Source organism: Arvicanthis niloticus, chromosome 5 (assembly GCF_011762505.2).
Source record: "Arvicanthis niloticus isolate mArvNil1 chromosome 5, mArvNil1.pat.X, whole genome shotgun sequence".
NCBI classification, from domain to species: domain Eukaryota; kingdom Metazoa; phylum Chordata; class Mammalia; order Rodentia; family Muridae; genus Arvicanthis; species Arvicanthis niloticus.
The window spans coordinates 60860338-60874261 of NC_047662.1; the positions used below are offsets into that span (position 1 = coordinate 60860338).

The 13924-nt window shown below is 43.3% G+C and overlaps 1 protein-coding gene across 1 annotated transcript; it reads left to right on the forward strand.

Annotated features, from left to right (window-relative positions):
- Positions 1–1434: 1434 nt before the first annotated feature.
- Positions 1435–8499, forward strand: LOC117709131 (cyclin-dependent kinase inhibitor 2A-like). The gene is made up of 3 exons (XM_034503261.2): positions 1435–1692; positions 6358–6656; positions 8345–8499. The coding sequence occupies exons 1-3, from the start codon at positions 1567–1569 to the stop codon at positions 8382–8384; spliced, it is 465 nt and encodes a 154-aa protein (XP_034359152.1). The 5' UTR covers positions 1435–1566; the 3' UTR covers positions 8385–8499.
- The last annotated feature ends 5425 nt before the right edge of the window (positions 8500–13924 follow it).

A 13924-nucleotide genomic window follows, 5' to 3' on the forward strand; every position in this document is an offset into this window, starting at 1 on the left:
CATTACTCCCCAAAATGACCTTTTCTAGGTAAATTTTATTTTCTTTGCAGACCTCAAAAAGTTTACATAATTTACTTAAACCTGAGGAGAGAGAACAAAGCCTCAGAAAATTTACATACTTTATTTAAATTAAATCCAGCTTGCTTGGTAGCAGCCTATAATCCTAGAAGTTGGAGACCCTGAAGCAAGGGCCAACCTGGGGTATAATATAAGGTGAGACTCTCTCTCTCTCTCTCTCTCTCTCTCTCTCTCTCTCTCTCTCTCTCTCTCTCACACACACACACACACACACACACACACATTTGAATTCGTGGAGCTGGTAAATGTGGGGTCAGTTCTCTGTCTCTCTGTAGATTTTTTTGTCAGAAGGATGATTGACATTCTCACCACACACATATGTGAAGTCAAAATAGCTGTAGCCGTATAAAGAATATGGGGAGAGAAAATTATTTTAAAATCTACAGAAAATAATGCCAAGCCTTTAATTCTGGCACGCAGGAGGCAGAAAGCAGGCAGAGCTCTCTGAGTTTATGTTGAGTTCCAGGAGTGGAAGAAAGGGCCATTGCCTTTCCAGTGAGGATTGTCTTACTTAATCTTCCCTTTTGTCTAGTGCTGGTAATTCTGCCCAAAGCGTGTTCTTTTTCCTACCTCACAAGATTGCAAGTAAGAGTTTCTAATGAACAATTTAAACGCGTGCAATTGGATGTATATTAGTTCCTAACGTTTATGCCCAGCACATCAACACAAACTCACAACAGCCCCATAAAATAGAAATACTTTATCAACAAATTGCCCTCAGATGATTTCACCCCCTCACCTTTTTATATTTGTGTACCGAATCCTAGTACTGATATACCGCAGCATCAGAAATGTTTCTGAAAAATCCTTCGCCAAAATTCGGGTTTCATACTGGGCGTGGTACCCTCCAAAAGGAGTTGTTTAAGCTAGGGTTGTTGGGATCTCAGCTTGGTGAGGATATAGCTCTTTTTTTCTGAATAAAAGAGGACACCATTTTTGCTAAGAGGTTAACTACCTTAAGTTTCAATTTGGCGATGAAAATTACCCACCTTTGTTTTTTCTAAAACCTGGGTGTTGCACTGGGGAGGAAGGAGAGATTTTGAGCTGGTGGGAAATGGACTAATTCCCTTTCTCAGAAGACACGTGTGCTCCTTTAGTGTGCCCGCCCGGAAGGAACCCAAGGGGTGGCCAGGAATGGGGGAGGGGTGTCAGCGTGGGTAGCAGGTGGGGGCTGACCGATCCTTCACCGCTGCTTCAATCCCCAGCTCGCCACAGAAACCCGAGCATCTCTTCTGCAGTCCGGGCTCCATCCCCTTCACCGACCCCCGGGGGTGAGCAGCGGTGGTTTCAGGGGTGTCCATTCCTTGCGAAATTCAGGGCAAATAGCGCCACCTATAGCGGGCTGTGGAGCCAGGTCAGGAGCAGAGCGTAGTTCGCCCCCCATCCTCAGGAAGGAAGGAGGGCCCCACTAGTCACACGACTGGGCGGCTGGGCCGACACTGGATCTAGGCGAGGAAGGCGAACTCGAGGAGAGCGATCTGGAGCAGCATGGAGTCCTCTGCAGACAGACTAGCCAGGGCGGCGGCCCAGGGCCGTGAGCACGAGGTGCGTGCACTGCTGGAAGCCGGGGCTTCGCCCAACGCCCCGAACTCTTTCGGTCGTACCCCGATTCAGGTAGGCAAGGGGTGTCTCATCTGTACTAGGATAACTTAGTTCAGAAAGAGCTAACATTCAATTACCATTTGAAATGCAGACCCCAGATTGTTTTTGTTTTTGTTGTTGCTGCTGCCCTCCCCCGCCCCCATTAAACTAACTTGTTACAGTGTAACCATTTTGGCATCGAGTTTTCAATGTCTTACTGAGAATTCTTATTTCTCCCATCTACTGTCAATAGATTAGTTCTGGTTTTGCTTTTACTAAGTTTCAACCTAGAAGGAGCCCCGGCCCCAGTAATATCTATGCGTAACCATCGCTTCTAACTCTAACAAAGAAAATTTCTGTGAAACAAATGTGCAGTCCAGAAGCCTGTGCATAATAAGGTGAAGAAAAGTAACACCAGTTGGAACTTGACTAAAAAGGCTGGACTGTGCCTTCTGAAACTGCAACATAGAATCTATTTTTACACACTTTAAATCACAGAGTAAAAAAATAAATAAACGAGTTTGGGACCTTGAGATCACTTGCAAGTCAAGGATGGAAACATTTTTTTATTCTAGACAGGTTGGATGGTTGTACAAGATAAATGTGAACCCTTTAAAATAGTGTGTCTATAGTTTACAGTTTGGCATTTGGAGTGTTGCCAGTGGCTGAGGAGTTTGCCCTTGGAGTCCTAAAATATGTGCGAGAGAGGACCTTATTTATTGAATGCAAAAATGTAAAAGAAAGTCAAGTTGATAGCTTTAATAGTTATTTAGTAAGGGGGAACGAGGAAATCATTTTGGTTCAGAACCATAACCAACTTGGTGTTTGAGACAGAAATACTTAGTTGAAAGAGGGGGGAGAGGGAGAGGGAAGGAAAGGAAAGGAAAGGAAAAGAAAGGAAAAGAAAAGCCGGGCTGTGAAAGTATACACCTTTAATCCCAGAATCAGGAGACAGGCAAACTAATCTTTCAATTTTAGGTCAGCAGGGATGACCTATACAGAGAAAACCCTGTATAGAAATTCCTCCCCCAAAAAAGAAGAGAAGAAAAAAAGGAAAAAGCAACAAAACTTCAAGATACTTTCTTAAAAGGATTTAGCATTCACTTTATTTTTGCCATTTCATCTTTTCCATACCATAAAAGATGTGAGCAATTTTTAAAACCAGCTTTATGAGCAAGATGGAGGTCTTCAACACACATGTGGTGCACACGATATTGTTACTTCCTCCTTTCTGTAGTTTCCTTACAGTTTTCCTGAACCCTAAGTTCATTTTATTTTCTTCAGAGAATGATTCAGCAATACTAGTGCAATTGATTATATATTATATATATATATATATATTATATATATATTATATGTAATTATATATATAGATAGATATAGAGATATATAGAGAGAAATTTATGATCACACAGAATGCTGAGTGACTATGTCCACTGCCTTCTCTCCTCTGACTTCCAACAGCATTGAATAAGAGATGTTTGAAGTTGCAAAGCAATCTGTGGCCAACAAAACCGTGTTGGATGAGGTGATAACACTTCAGCCCCTCTACACTTACACACACACACACACACACACACACACACACACACACGAGAGAGAGAGAGAGAGAGAGAGAGAGAGAGAGAGAGAGAGAGAGAGAGAGAGAGAAGGGAGGGGAGAAAGGAGGGAAGGGAAGTGGGAGGGGGAGGGATGGAGGGAGGTTGGATGGTGAATCCAAAAGGATGGCCAAGTTTTTAGGAGTTAGAGAGTGAATTGATTAAATGTTCCTCTTGGGAGCCGAAGGTTCCTGAAGACTTATCAAGGTCCACTCTTCAAGCTTATTCTGGTAGCAAACTTCTTGGCCATCCATGTGGATGGTTTTTGTTTTTGTAATGTTGTGTACAAGACCGTTGTTGGTAATATGATTCTTGAAAGACTCCTGAGGCTAAAACTTTCAATGGGAGAGGAGGAGATACCAGCTGAAGCACGGGTAAACAAAAGCAGGAGCCTGAAGAGGAGAAAGTGTGCCTGACATTGTAGCATAAGAGTAAGACTTGCTCCAGAGGCTACTTGCCAAAGCTTGTTATTATACATACAGTGGGCAAAGTAACAGTGCATAAATTACATTAGCATAACATTGTCCTTAACCTCCTGTAGTCGGAGTACAGATTCCAAACCCATGGTCAAGTTTATTCTAGTATGAGCAGAAGTTTCTTTATTCTTAGCCCTAGATAAAATTAGTTCAAAAACTGTGGGTTCTCTGTACAAACTAGTGTTTGGGGCTTTCTTGTTTTCTCGAAAGCAAATTCTGCCTAGTTTATCTCCAAGTCAACTTTACAGAGCTTTAAATTTTTTTATTGCACCGATTTATTTATTTAGTTGAGAGGGGGCTGTGTATGGAGGTCAGAGGACAACTTGTGGGACATGGTTCCCTCTTTCCACCATATGAATTTGGAAAATGAACAGTCAGGCAAAGCCTTTTTACCTGCAGAGCCATCTTGTGTACCCTAAAGAGCCTTTAAAAGTTGCCATTGTAAGTCAAACAACTTGGAGAAAGTTTTATGTGACAGTTACTACAATATGACTTTTATTCATGTTTTGAAACTGCAAGCGGGTGACTTGAAGTTAACATTCCCGTTGGTACTGTGAGCATGACTGCCAGCCTCAGGTCAAGCTCCCAGCTGAACAGCGGAACTACCACTTATATAGTTGGCTTCTTTATTATTCTTTTTATTATTTTATTATTTGTGTATAGGTGTTTTGCCTGAATATATATATCTGCACCACATGCATGTCTGATGTCCACCCAAGGCTGAAAAGTGTGAGATCCCCCAGAATTGGAGTCCCCGTACTCATAACAAAATACTTATGTGGTGATACTTTGTGGTGCTTGTGGATTCCATTTCAAAACGCCTCTCTGGTAGATGGAGGGAGCTAAGACCTTTGAGCTCTTGCTTCTCATGCACAAAGCATGGTGTTGAGTCTAGCCCAGTCCTCTGTGGGAATGGCCTTATTTGTGGTTGTTGTTGTTGTTGAGAGAGTTTTTCTTTGTAGCTTTGGAATCAAGAACAGGGCTGTAATCACAGTTACTTGGAAAGAGGATTGTGCCAGGAGGATTGACAGCCCAAAGCTAGCCTTTCAAAATTTAAACTTGAAAAGTGTTTTGTTTCCTTATTACTGTTCTAACAAATTATAATTTTTCCTTTTATGTAAAATAGATTTTTTCCCATATAACAAATCCTGATTACAGTTCCCTCCTAGTCCTTCCCCACCTCCCCTCTTTTAGTTTGTAAGGGGGGGGGTGGATCTCATGACTGACTTCCAACATGAACCTTAGCTGAAGGTGACTTTGAAATTCTGATCCTCCTGCCTCTACTCACTGGGTGCTGAGAATACAGGTATGCAGGTTTCATGCAGTGTTGGAGGTTGAACCCAGAGTTTCTTTCATATGCTAGGTCTTATAAGGTGCTTTTACAGTCAACATGAGAAACCAGAATAATTTGGAAAGAGGGTACATTAATTAAGAAAATGTATTCACCATATTGGCCTGTAGGCAAGTGGGGGGGGTGTCATTTTCTTGATTTCTTGATTGATGTGGGAGCATTTTCTTGATTGAAGTGGGAGGATCCAGCTCAGCGTGGACAACACTTTTTTAATGTTTGCCAACATTAAAAAGCAAGCTGAGCAAGCCATTGAGAGCATCTGTCCATTGTCTGCTTCAGTTCTTTCCTGCAGGTTCCTGTACAGCTTGAGATTCCTGGCTTGCCTTTCCTCAGTGATGAACTGTGATACCCTTTCTTCCCCAGGATACTTTTGGTCATGGTCTCTATTGCAGCAATAGAAAGCAAACTAAAACATCGGTCAAGCATTCCACCAACAGAGCCAGTTAGCACACATGCAATGACTAAAACAAACGCAAAATTATCATTATGTAATTATAGGAGCCGGATGTCTAAAATGAATCCAGAGGGATTCATTCCTTTAGAAGGCTAAAAGCCTGAATGGGCTTTCTTTTTCCTAGCTTAGTGGCTATCATTGGCCCAGGATGCCCACATCTTCTCTCTGACCTCTGTGTCCCTGCTTATATCTTCTCTGTGGCAATCCTTGAACATATTCTGATAGGCCAGAGTGGACGGGAATTCAGCGAGCCTGGGTTTGCACACTTAGATGATGTACCTCAAGAGCCGTAATATAGTTCTGCCTACTATGACTTTCCTCGCTAGTCACAGTTCAAAGGACCAATGATTTAAGATGTGGAGGGGACATTATTATTTTAGGGACAAGCTTTCTTATTTTATGCTTAAAGGAACTGAAGTATAACATTACAGGAAGACAAGGTTAACAAAAAAAAAATTGTGAGAATTCTGGTTGTCTCTCTCTCTCTCTCTCTTTTTTTTTTTTTTTTTTTTTGCCAACCACTTTTTAGTAATTACTACACAGTCCCAGTTCGTCTCAAATAAGTCAAGTGTAGTGTGTCTATGCCCCTGGCAAAGTTCTTCACGAGTTTGAGCACCAGTAAATCTGAGGAAATACACTGTTAACCTGTGTGTAAGAAGAATTCCAGGGCGGGACTGGGAGCCGTTAAGGGATAGAACCTCCTGACTCTGGATGTCTGATCCAGGTAGTTAACAGGGAGGCTTCTTACGTAGGACTTCTTTCTTGGGTCCTGCCCTCACTCTGGCCATGATCCCTCTACTCTTTCTTCTGACTTTTCAGGTGATGATGATGGGCAACGTCCAAGTAGCAGCTCTCCTGCTCTTCTACGGTGCAGAATCGAACTGCGCCGATCCTACCACCCTCTCTCGACCGGTGCACGACGCAGCGCGGGAGGGCTTCCTGGACACGCTGGTGGTGTTGCACCAGGCAGGAGCGCGACTGGATGTGCGCGATGCCTGGGGTCGCCTGCCGCTCGACTTGGCCGAGGAGCGGGGACATCACGACGTCGTGCGGTATTTGAGTTCCGCGGGGAACGTCGCCCAGGCCGACAGGCATAGCGTCTGCTCAAGCACGCCCAGGTGAGCATGGCTGGTCCAAGAGCTTCTGAAACTCTTCTGAAATTAAAAAAAAAAAAAAAGCAACCCAAATGAGCCAGAGAACCTGGACACTGTCCCATAAATTCCCATTTTACCCACCCACTTATTCCTGCTCAAGACCTAGGCTGGGTACCACGAGGGCAGGAGAGCCCAGAGGTCTAGCATTCGGTTCTGCACACACCCGTAGAGCAGTAGCAGAGCCTCGCTGCCATGCCACGGTACTGCAGCTTTTCAATCCTGCCTGGTGGAGTGATTGCACAGTTCCCAAACCAAGTTACTCTACACCCTGTCCTTCAGCTCCTGCGCTGCAAATTTGTAAACCTTGGCCTTCGCAGTGGAAAGTTTTCTAGGCCCTCTCCAGGGCGTTTTGAGGTTATCTCAGATGGAGATCCTCCATGATCCCCCCCCACCCCCCGCCGCCAAAGAAAAGAGACTCATTCTCAAGGTTACGTTTTAGGGCTAGAGATGTGGCTCCGCTGTTAAGAGTGCCCTGCTCTTCCAGAATTCGATTCCCAGCACCTACTTCAGGCAGCTTATATCAGCCTGCAGTTTCAGCTCCAGGGGATTCAGTGCCTATAGCTTCTGTGAGCACCGCGCAAGGTGTATACACATAGTTAATAAAACGTAAAGGTCCCACTTCTTGGAGATGTGATTAAATCACATATCAGTCAGTATAAGCCTCCTTTTCCTTTCAAAACCTTCAGTAGCCAGGAAGCTTTTCTTTTCTTGGATCCCATCCCCTCTACACAACCCACCCATACATAAAATGTCAAGCTTAAAGGTTTTCATTTGCTAAGGAGAAGTATTTTCATTAAAAAAAGTAGAATACGAAAATAACACAAATGTTTTGTGTGAAAACATGGTATAGGCGATATTAGAATAGATCCTGTTTCGACTGGAACAAGTGCTCATCAGTTTCCTTCTGGCCCTTGGAAGTTAGAGTGTGGACTGGATTAGATTCCAAGCTGCAAGCCAGACGAGGAAGGCTCGGGGTGGGTCCTAGTTTGATGGGCCCCGATCCATCCAGGTGCCCCTCTCTTTCAGGGCACATGTGGGAGGAAACCTGTTTTCAGTAAGTAGGTTTGCATACCGGAGCTGAGGGGGTATCGTCAGGATAAAGAAGTGGTTAGAGAAACTCCTAAAGAAAGAGCAGGCATGAGGAACAGTCACAGAAGGGTGGGGAACTAGAAAACGAAAGCCAGGCTTGTGACTACCCTGAAGATCTTAAAAGGAGTCACCAGAACCCATTAATAGTTATAGAGGAGGGAGACCGAAACGGTCACTAGGGTGGGCCCTCAGCCTATCAGAGCCGTGCGGGGGGCGGGGGGGGGGCTGCTCCGGAGCCAGAAGGCACCGGAGGAGGAGACGGGAGGGAACTCTCCACCGCCGCTGCGGGACCGGTAGCATTTGCCCTTGGCTTTGCATCTTGGTTTTTCTTCTCCTGCCGAGAGCCAGTCTCACTGCCATGCACAAGCCTCTCATAACCTACAGGAAACCCGGCAGTGGCTAGCGGGTATCCGAGACTGGAGATGCTCAGAAGGCCACCTAAAGAGCCTAGCAAGGGGGTTGGGGAGGGGGAATGCTGCACACGGCCGGGAGCAACGCAGGAGCGGGACAGGGCTGGCACCTAGGACAGCTTTAAAAGATTGTTTTCTCTCTTTTCTATGCAGGTACCTAGGACTTCGCGGCCAATCCCAAGAGCAGAGCTAAATCTGGCCTTAGCCCGCCTTTTTCTCCTTGGCTTCACTTTATAGCGATGCATGTCTTCGAGTCTAGCGTGTTGCTTTTATATATATGCTTTTTACAATCAGGGGAAGGGGGCAGAAGGAGGGAGGGAGGGAGGGAGGGAAGGAGGGGTGGAGGGAGAGACCTGGGTGGGAGAGGAATGGAATGAGGGCGGCCGGGAAGGAGGTAGTGGCTGGATTGGAAAAAATAAGATTAAAGATAATTTTTAAAAATATATATACTACTTTTTAAAATGTCAACTGGTTTTTAGCATAGAAATGCCTTCCCGTGTCCCCAAACTTTCACTAAAGCTTCCACTTCTATATCATTTTACAAAAAGTGTTTTGAAACTTTTGAGTGCCCATCTGTAACACCGTTTCTTGGTTTCTTGTGAGCTGTGCTCTGGTACTCCACCCCATTCCGATACTGTGGGCGGCATAACAGCCATTTAGCGAAATAAAGTTCAAAAAGGCCTACGTGTCTCTTCTAAAGTTTCCAGCAAGTTGGGAGCTCCAAGATTCTTAAAAAGTAGTTTTTATTCGCCTATTCCGTCGACATTCATTATCAGGGCATAGTGCCAAAAACTAATGAATTCTCTTGCAAAACACAACTTTAACAATTTGACTGAGTCACAGACAATATAAGAAATAGTTTTGTAAACCTCCTACCGTAGATAAACACTTCCGGATTTCAGAAACAAGAAATAACAAAAGCTAGGTCTTAAGATGGATGAACTGTGCTTAAAATGGTGGATGGGAATTCAAGGAGCCTGGGCTTGCGCACTTGGACTTGGGTTGTTACCTGACTATGGTAGTAAGGTGGTTTGGGACTCTTTGCTTAATTATGAAAGCAGAACCCCCTCCCTCTGCCGCCAAACTCTTACCTCTTTTGCAAGCTTGCACCGGAAGACTGCGCAGGAATCCTGCCTGAGCTGGGTTCTCAGGCTCAAACTTCGCATGAAATTGCCACTACCACAACTTCACACCCCAAAGTGCAATGCGCCTCCAGGGCAGGTATATAGTGCTGTACTTGCACTATATTATTTTTAAAATGTGTAATTATTGGGTCAGGGTGGCATACACCTGTATTCCAGTCTACTTGAATCCTAAGGCAGAACTGTGAGTTCCAGGTCAACGTGGGCTCCACAGTGAAATTGCAAGATCTCAAGGTGGAGATGGGTGTCCGGGATAGGCTCACAAATGACATTCAGCACAAATACAATGTTGTACAAAGGACATCCTCATCTAGTCTGAACACATTTCCATGACCACTTGATGATCTCTTTCCCTAACTTTAGGGCGTTCCTTTCCCACTTCTGCCTCCGAGGGTGGAGGTCTTTCTGAATTTCCTTGCCACCAACCTCCAAGGATCTAAGGTCTGAGAATCATCCTGGCCTCAGCACAGCTGCCTACAGAGCAGGTCTGCAATGGAAACCTGCTTCGAGTTTCCAGTAGTGTGAGAGCTCTACACACACACACACACACACACACACACACACACACACACACACACTGCAGCTGCGGGGGCGAGCCAGGAAAAGCCAGTGTTCTCCCGAGGGCTGGAAAGGGAGAGGCTTACAGAACCACTGGGACTCAGCGGAGGCGGTGCCCTGGATAAAGGTACTCGGGACCACGGATTTCAGGAGCTTTCCCAGCCTTTGGAGACCCTGGAGGGGTCCATGGGACCACGCAGGCGCCTGTTGACGTGAGTCACTCCACTCCCTTTCAGACCAGGAAAAGCCACTGAAGCAGCCAAGCTTAAGTACAAGACAAATCAGCGTATTTTTAAGTGAGTGGGTTATTGTTTCTCTTTTGGAACTCTTTTCTGAGTGATTTGTCTTACAATACTTAATGGGGTTCTGAGTCTTGTACCTCAAATAGCAAACAGTTACTAGCTTCTGGTTGTTATTTTTTTTTAATTTAAATTTATTTTTTCTTATTCATTTTAGATACCACTCACTGCCCTCTCCCTGTCGTTCCCTCCCTCAATCCTTCCCACATCCTTCCCTCCCCTTCTCTGAGACGGTAGGGATACCCTGGGTATCCTCTAACCCTGGCACTTCAAGTCTCTGTGAGGCTAGGGACTTCCTCTCCCACTGAGACCAGACAAGATAGTCCAGCCAGAACAGATTTCCACGTACTACAGCGACAGCTTTTAGGATATCCCCGGCCCTAGCTCCGGTTGCTCTGGACACACATGAAAACCAAGCTTCACATCTGCTACAACATATATGTGGTGGAAGCCTAGGTCCAGCTCGTGTGTATGTTCTTTGGTTGGTGGTTCACACTCTGAGAGTCCCCAGGGTCCAGGTTAGTTGACTCTGTCTTCCTGTGGAATTCCTATCCTCTTCGCGCCCGCCCCAACCCCCTCCGCCCGCAATTTATTTTATTTTTTATTTTTTAAAAAATTTTTAAAGCAAAATTTCTGATGTTCGAAAACCTTAAAGCGTTCTGTTTCGGCTTCTGCCTCCTGAGACTTTCCTTGCACAGAGAACCGTGTCAGGAAATTCCTCTTCTCCTCCCCTAGTAAGTCAGATTTGGTAAACACTGTTAATTTTTTTTCAATCTGTAGGAGAAAAAAATTAGTATGTCCGAACTATACAGAAGAATCAAGCGATAAAAACTTAAATCTCTATTAAACTTGCAGAAAGGAAGATGTCCGCTCGGCCCTCCATTGCAGATTGGAGCACTGCTTATAAATAACGGGAGCAGTGCCCACTGTTTATTAATCTTCCTTCATTTTAAGTCAGTGAACATTATTTCTGTTGTTAATAACGGAGATGAGAAAATGCTTTGCACACAGCCAGTTAAGTGTACACAGTTCGCACTTTGCATAGTTACAATTAAGTAACTTAAGATTCTTCTACTTGTAATCCTGTAAGACATCAAGGCTGATACATAAAGACAAGATTATATATTATATAATACATATTATATAATATGTATATAAAACATTAGCATGTACTCAGTTTTATGAGTTGCCAAACTTTCAAGCTTTACCTAAAAATAGTGTGTGGACAGATGAACTTGGCTTTAGAACTCAGGTGTCAGTCTTTATAGACCCTCATCTATAAATAGAGAAAATAAGCTTCATGAAGTTGCATAATCAAATAAAGAGAAAGAGGCTTAAGGCAGGCTTAAGAGAAGAATAGGGTGTGTTTCTTTAAGTGAGGGAAAGTATTTCATGTAGGGAACTTGTAGGAAGGTCCTGGGTTCTGGATGCCACTGCAGGACCAATGGTGGACGGTTCAGGGCACTGCAGTCTGATCATGAGAGGCTAAAGCAGGTAAGTAGAACAGTTGTGTCCAAAGTATAATAGAACCAGATTTCAGTTTCAGTTGGGAAGTGACCGTATTTTAGAAAGCAGAGGAGTTAATTCTATGAATCCCAGCAAACCGCTTTTTAAAAGTACCTTTGTGTGTCCTAGGCAAATTAATTTTTTTTACTTCCTCTTGTACAAGGAAATGTTCTGCAGTTAAGACCAGGAGTAGTAGTTTATACTTTTAGCCCCAGGACTCTGGAGGAGGGGGCAGTTAGATCTCTGTAAGCTTGAGACCAGCCTGGTCTACATAGCAAGTTCTAGAACAGGCTACATAGAGATACCCTGTCTCAAAACAAAACAAAGCATCATCATCATCACTATTATCATCATCATCACTATCATCATCATTAACAACAACAACAAAATAGTTTCTGAAAGAAGAATATTTACATAATGTTTATGGTAAAAACAAAAAACAAAAAAAAACCAGTTAGCAATCGTCCCTGCCTATGGATTCCACATCACTAAATGGACAGCCTTGTCTGGGAGAGAATGTGCCTAGTTCCTCAGAGACTTGATGTGAGGTGGTAGTGAGGTAGAGGAGTGGGAGGGGAGATGAGGGACTGACAAAAGGGGAAGGGAAATGGGGGGACTGGGAGAAGAGGAAGGGCTCATAATACATTGTAAAGTGAATAAATAAATAAATTTAATAAAAAGTTAGCAGTTCCCCATAAAACTACCTATTATTGTTTACTTATTTAGAGACAGGGTCTTGGCTGACCTCACACATACCGGAGTGCTGGTTTACTCAGTTTTCTCTACAAAGAATTCCAGGGGCTATCTCTTTGACTAAACAATTCAACTTCTGAAATTTATTCTATAGACACGGTTGCACATTGTTAAAATAGCCAATTTCCTAGCATCACCAGTGAAGCCTTGTAATAATAAAAGATGTAACACTTCAATGACCATACATGAAAATGATGTAAGCTAGGCTTCCCTGCTCTTCTTTTCATTGTCACATAAAATAATTAGGCATATCTAGAAAATTCAAAAAGCAAGATACACAGCAGCCATCTCTCTGTATCATAGGACATCAGGACAGAACACATTCCTTCTACCTGTGTATTGCTATCAAATTTTAAAACAAGATTATGAATTATCTAATAAAAAACAAAAAATAATACAAGTGAAACAGGCCTGAAAGGGACATTTTTCTAGAGATGATGGCTATATTCCATTTGGTGAGGTTTGTGTAACTGTCAAATTGTATAAACAGGAAAAGAAAGAGAAAACATCAATCAAGTAGTCACACACCCAAACCTTAGGTTGCTCATTGGTAAACCAGGGACAAGAGTTCTACTTTGCAAGGTAAATGTTTAGGTTAGATACATAATAGCAATTCATTTCAGAGAAGTACTCACAGAGACACTGATACACACAGTTCTCTGACATACTTTGAACAGGAAGAATTTAGAATACCTATAATATCTGCCCACCAGCCCAGGATTCAATCTTAACTACAAGAGAAAACTGAGTAAACCAGCTTGAGGTCAGCCAAACTTCATGAACTGTTTATTAAATGAGTATTTCCTGTTAAATACTGGTTGGCACTTGGACACAATAGTAAGCAAAAAACAAACAAAACAAAACTGTGGTACTTCAGAAGTAATGCACAGATTATGTATTATGCTTTTGCAGTTAAGCAATGCAGAATACATTATTTTTCTTCATTGCTATCCCTCAGAGGTAGCTGAAGATATCCTTAAACTGGGTGAGTTCTTCATGATACATGGCTTTGTTTGGTGCATTTTATTTCCTCTGAAATAGCATCATTACATAGTATGTACTTTGTAGTAACTGACTATCTTAGTTACGGTTATCATTGTCTTGATGAAACATCAGGACCAGAGCAATTTGGAGAGCAAAAGGTTTATTTATTATTATCCTGGATCATACTGCAAGGTAGGAGCTCAAATTGGGTGGAAAACTGGAGGCAGCAGAGGCCATGGAGAATTGCTGCTTAATGGCTTGCTTCCATGGTTTGCTTAGCCTGATTTCTTATGAAACTCAGGACCAACAGCACATGCCACCACCCACAGTGAGATGAGCCCTCCCCATCCATCAATTACTAATTAAGAAAATGCCCTACAGGCTTGCCTGTAGCCCCATTACCCAATATGTTTTGGAGTTGTTTTTTTTTTTTTTCAAGGCAGAGAAATTCTCCATCTTTTACATTTTATCAGGAAAGTTGTCATCATCTC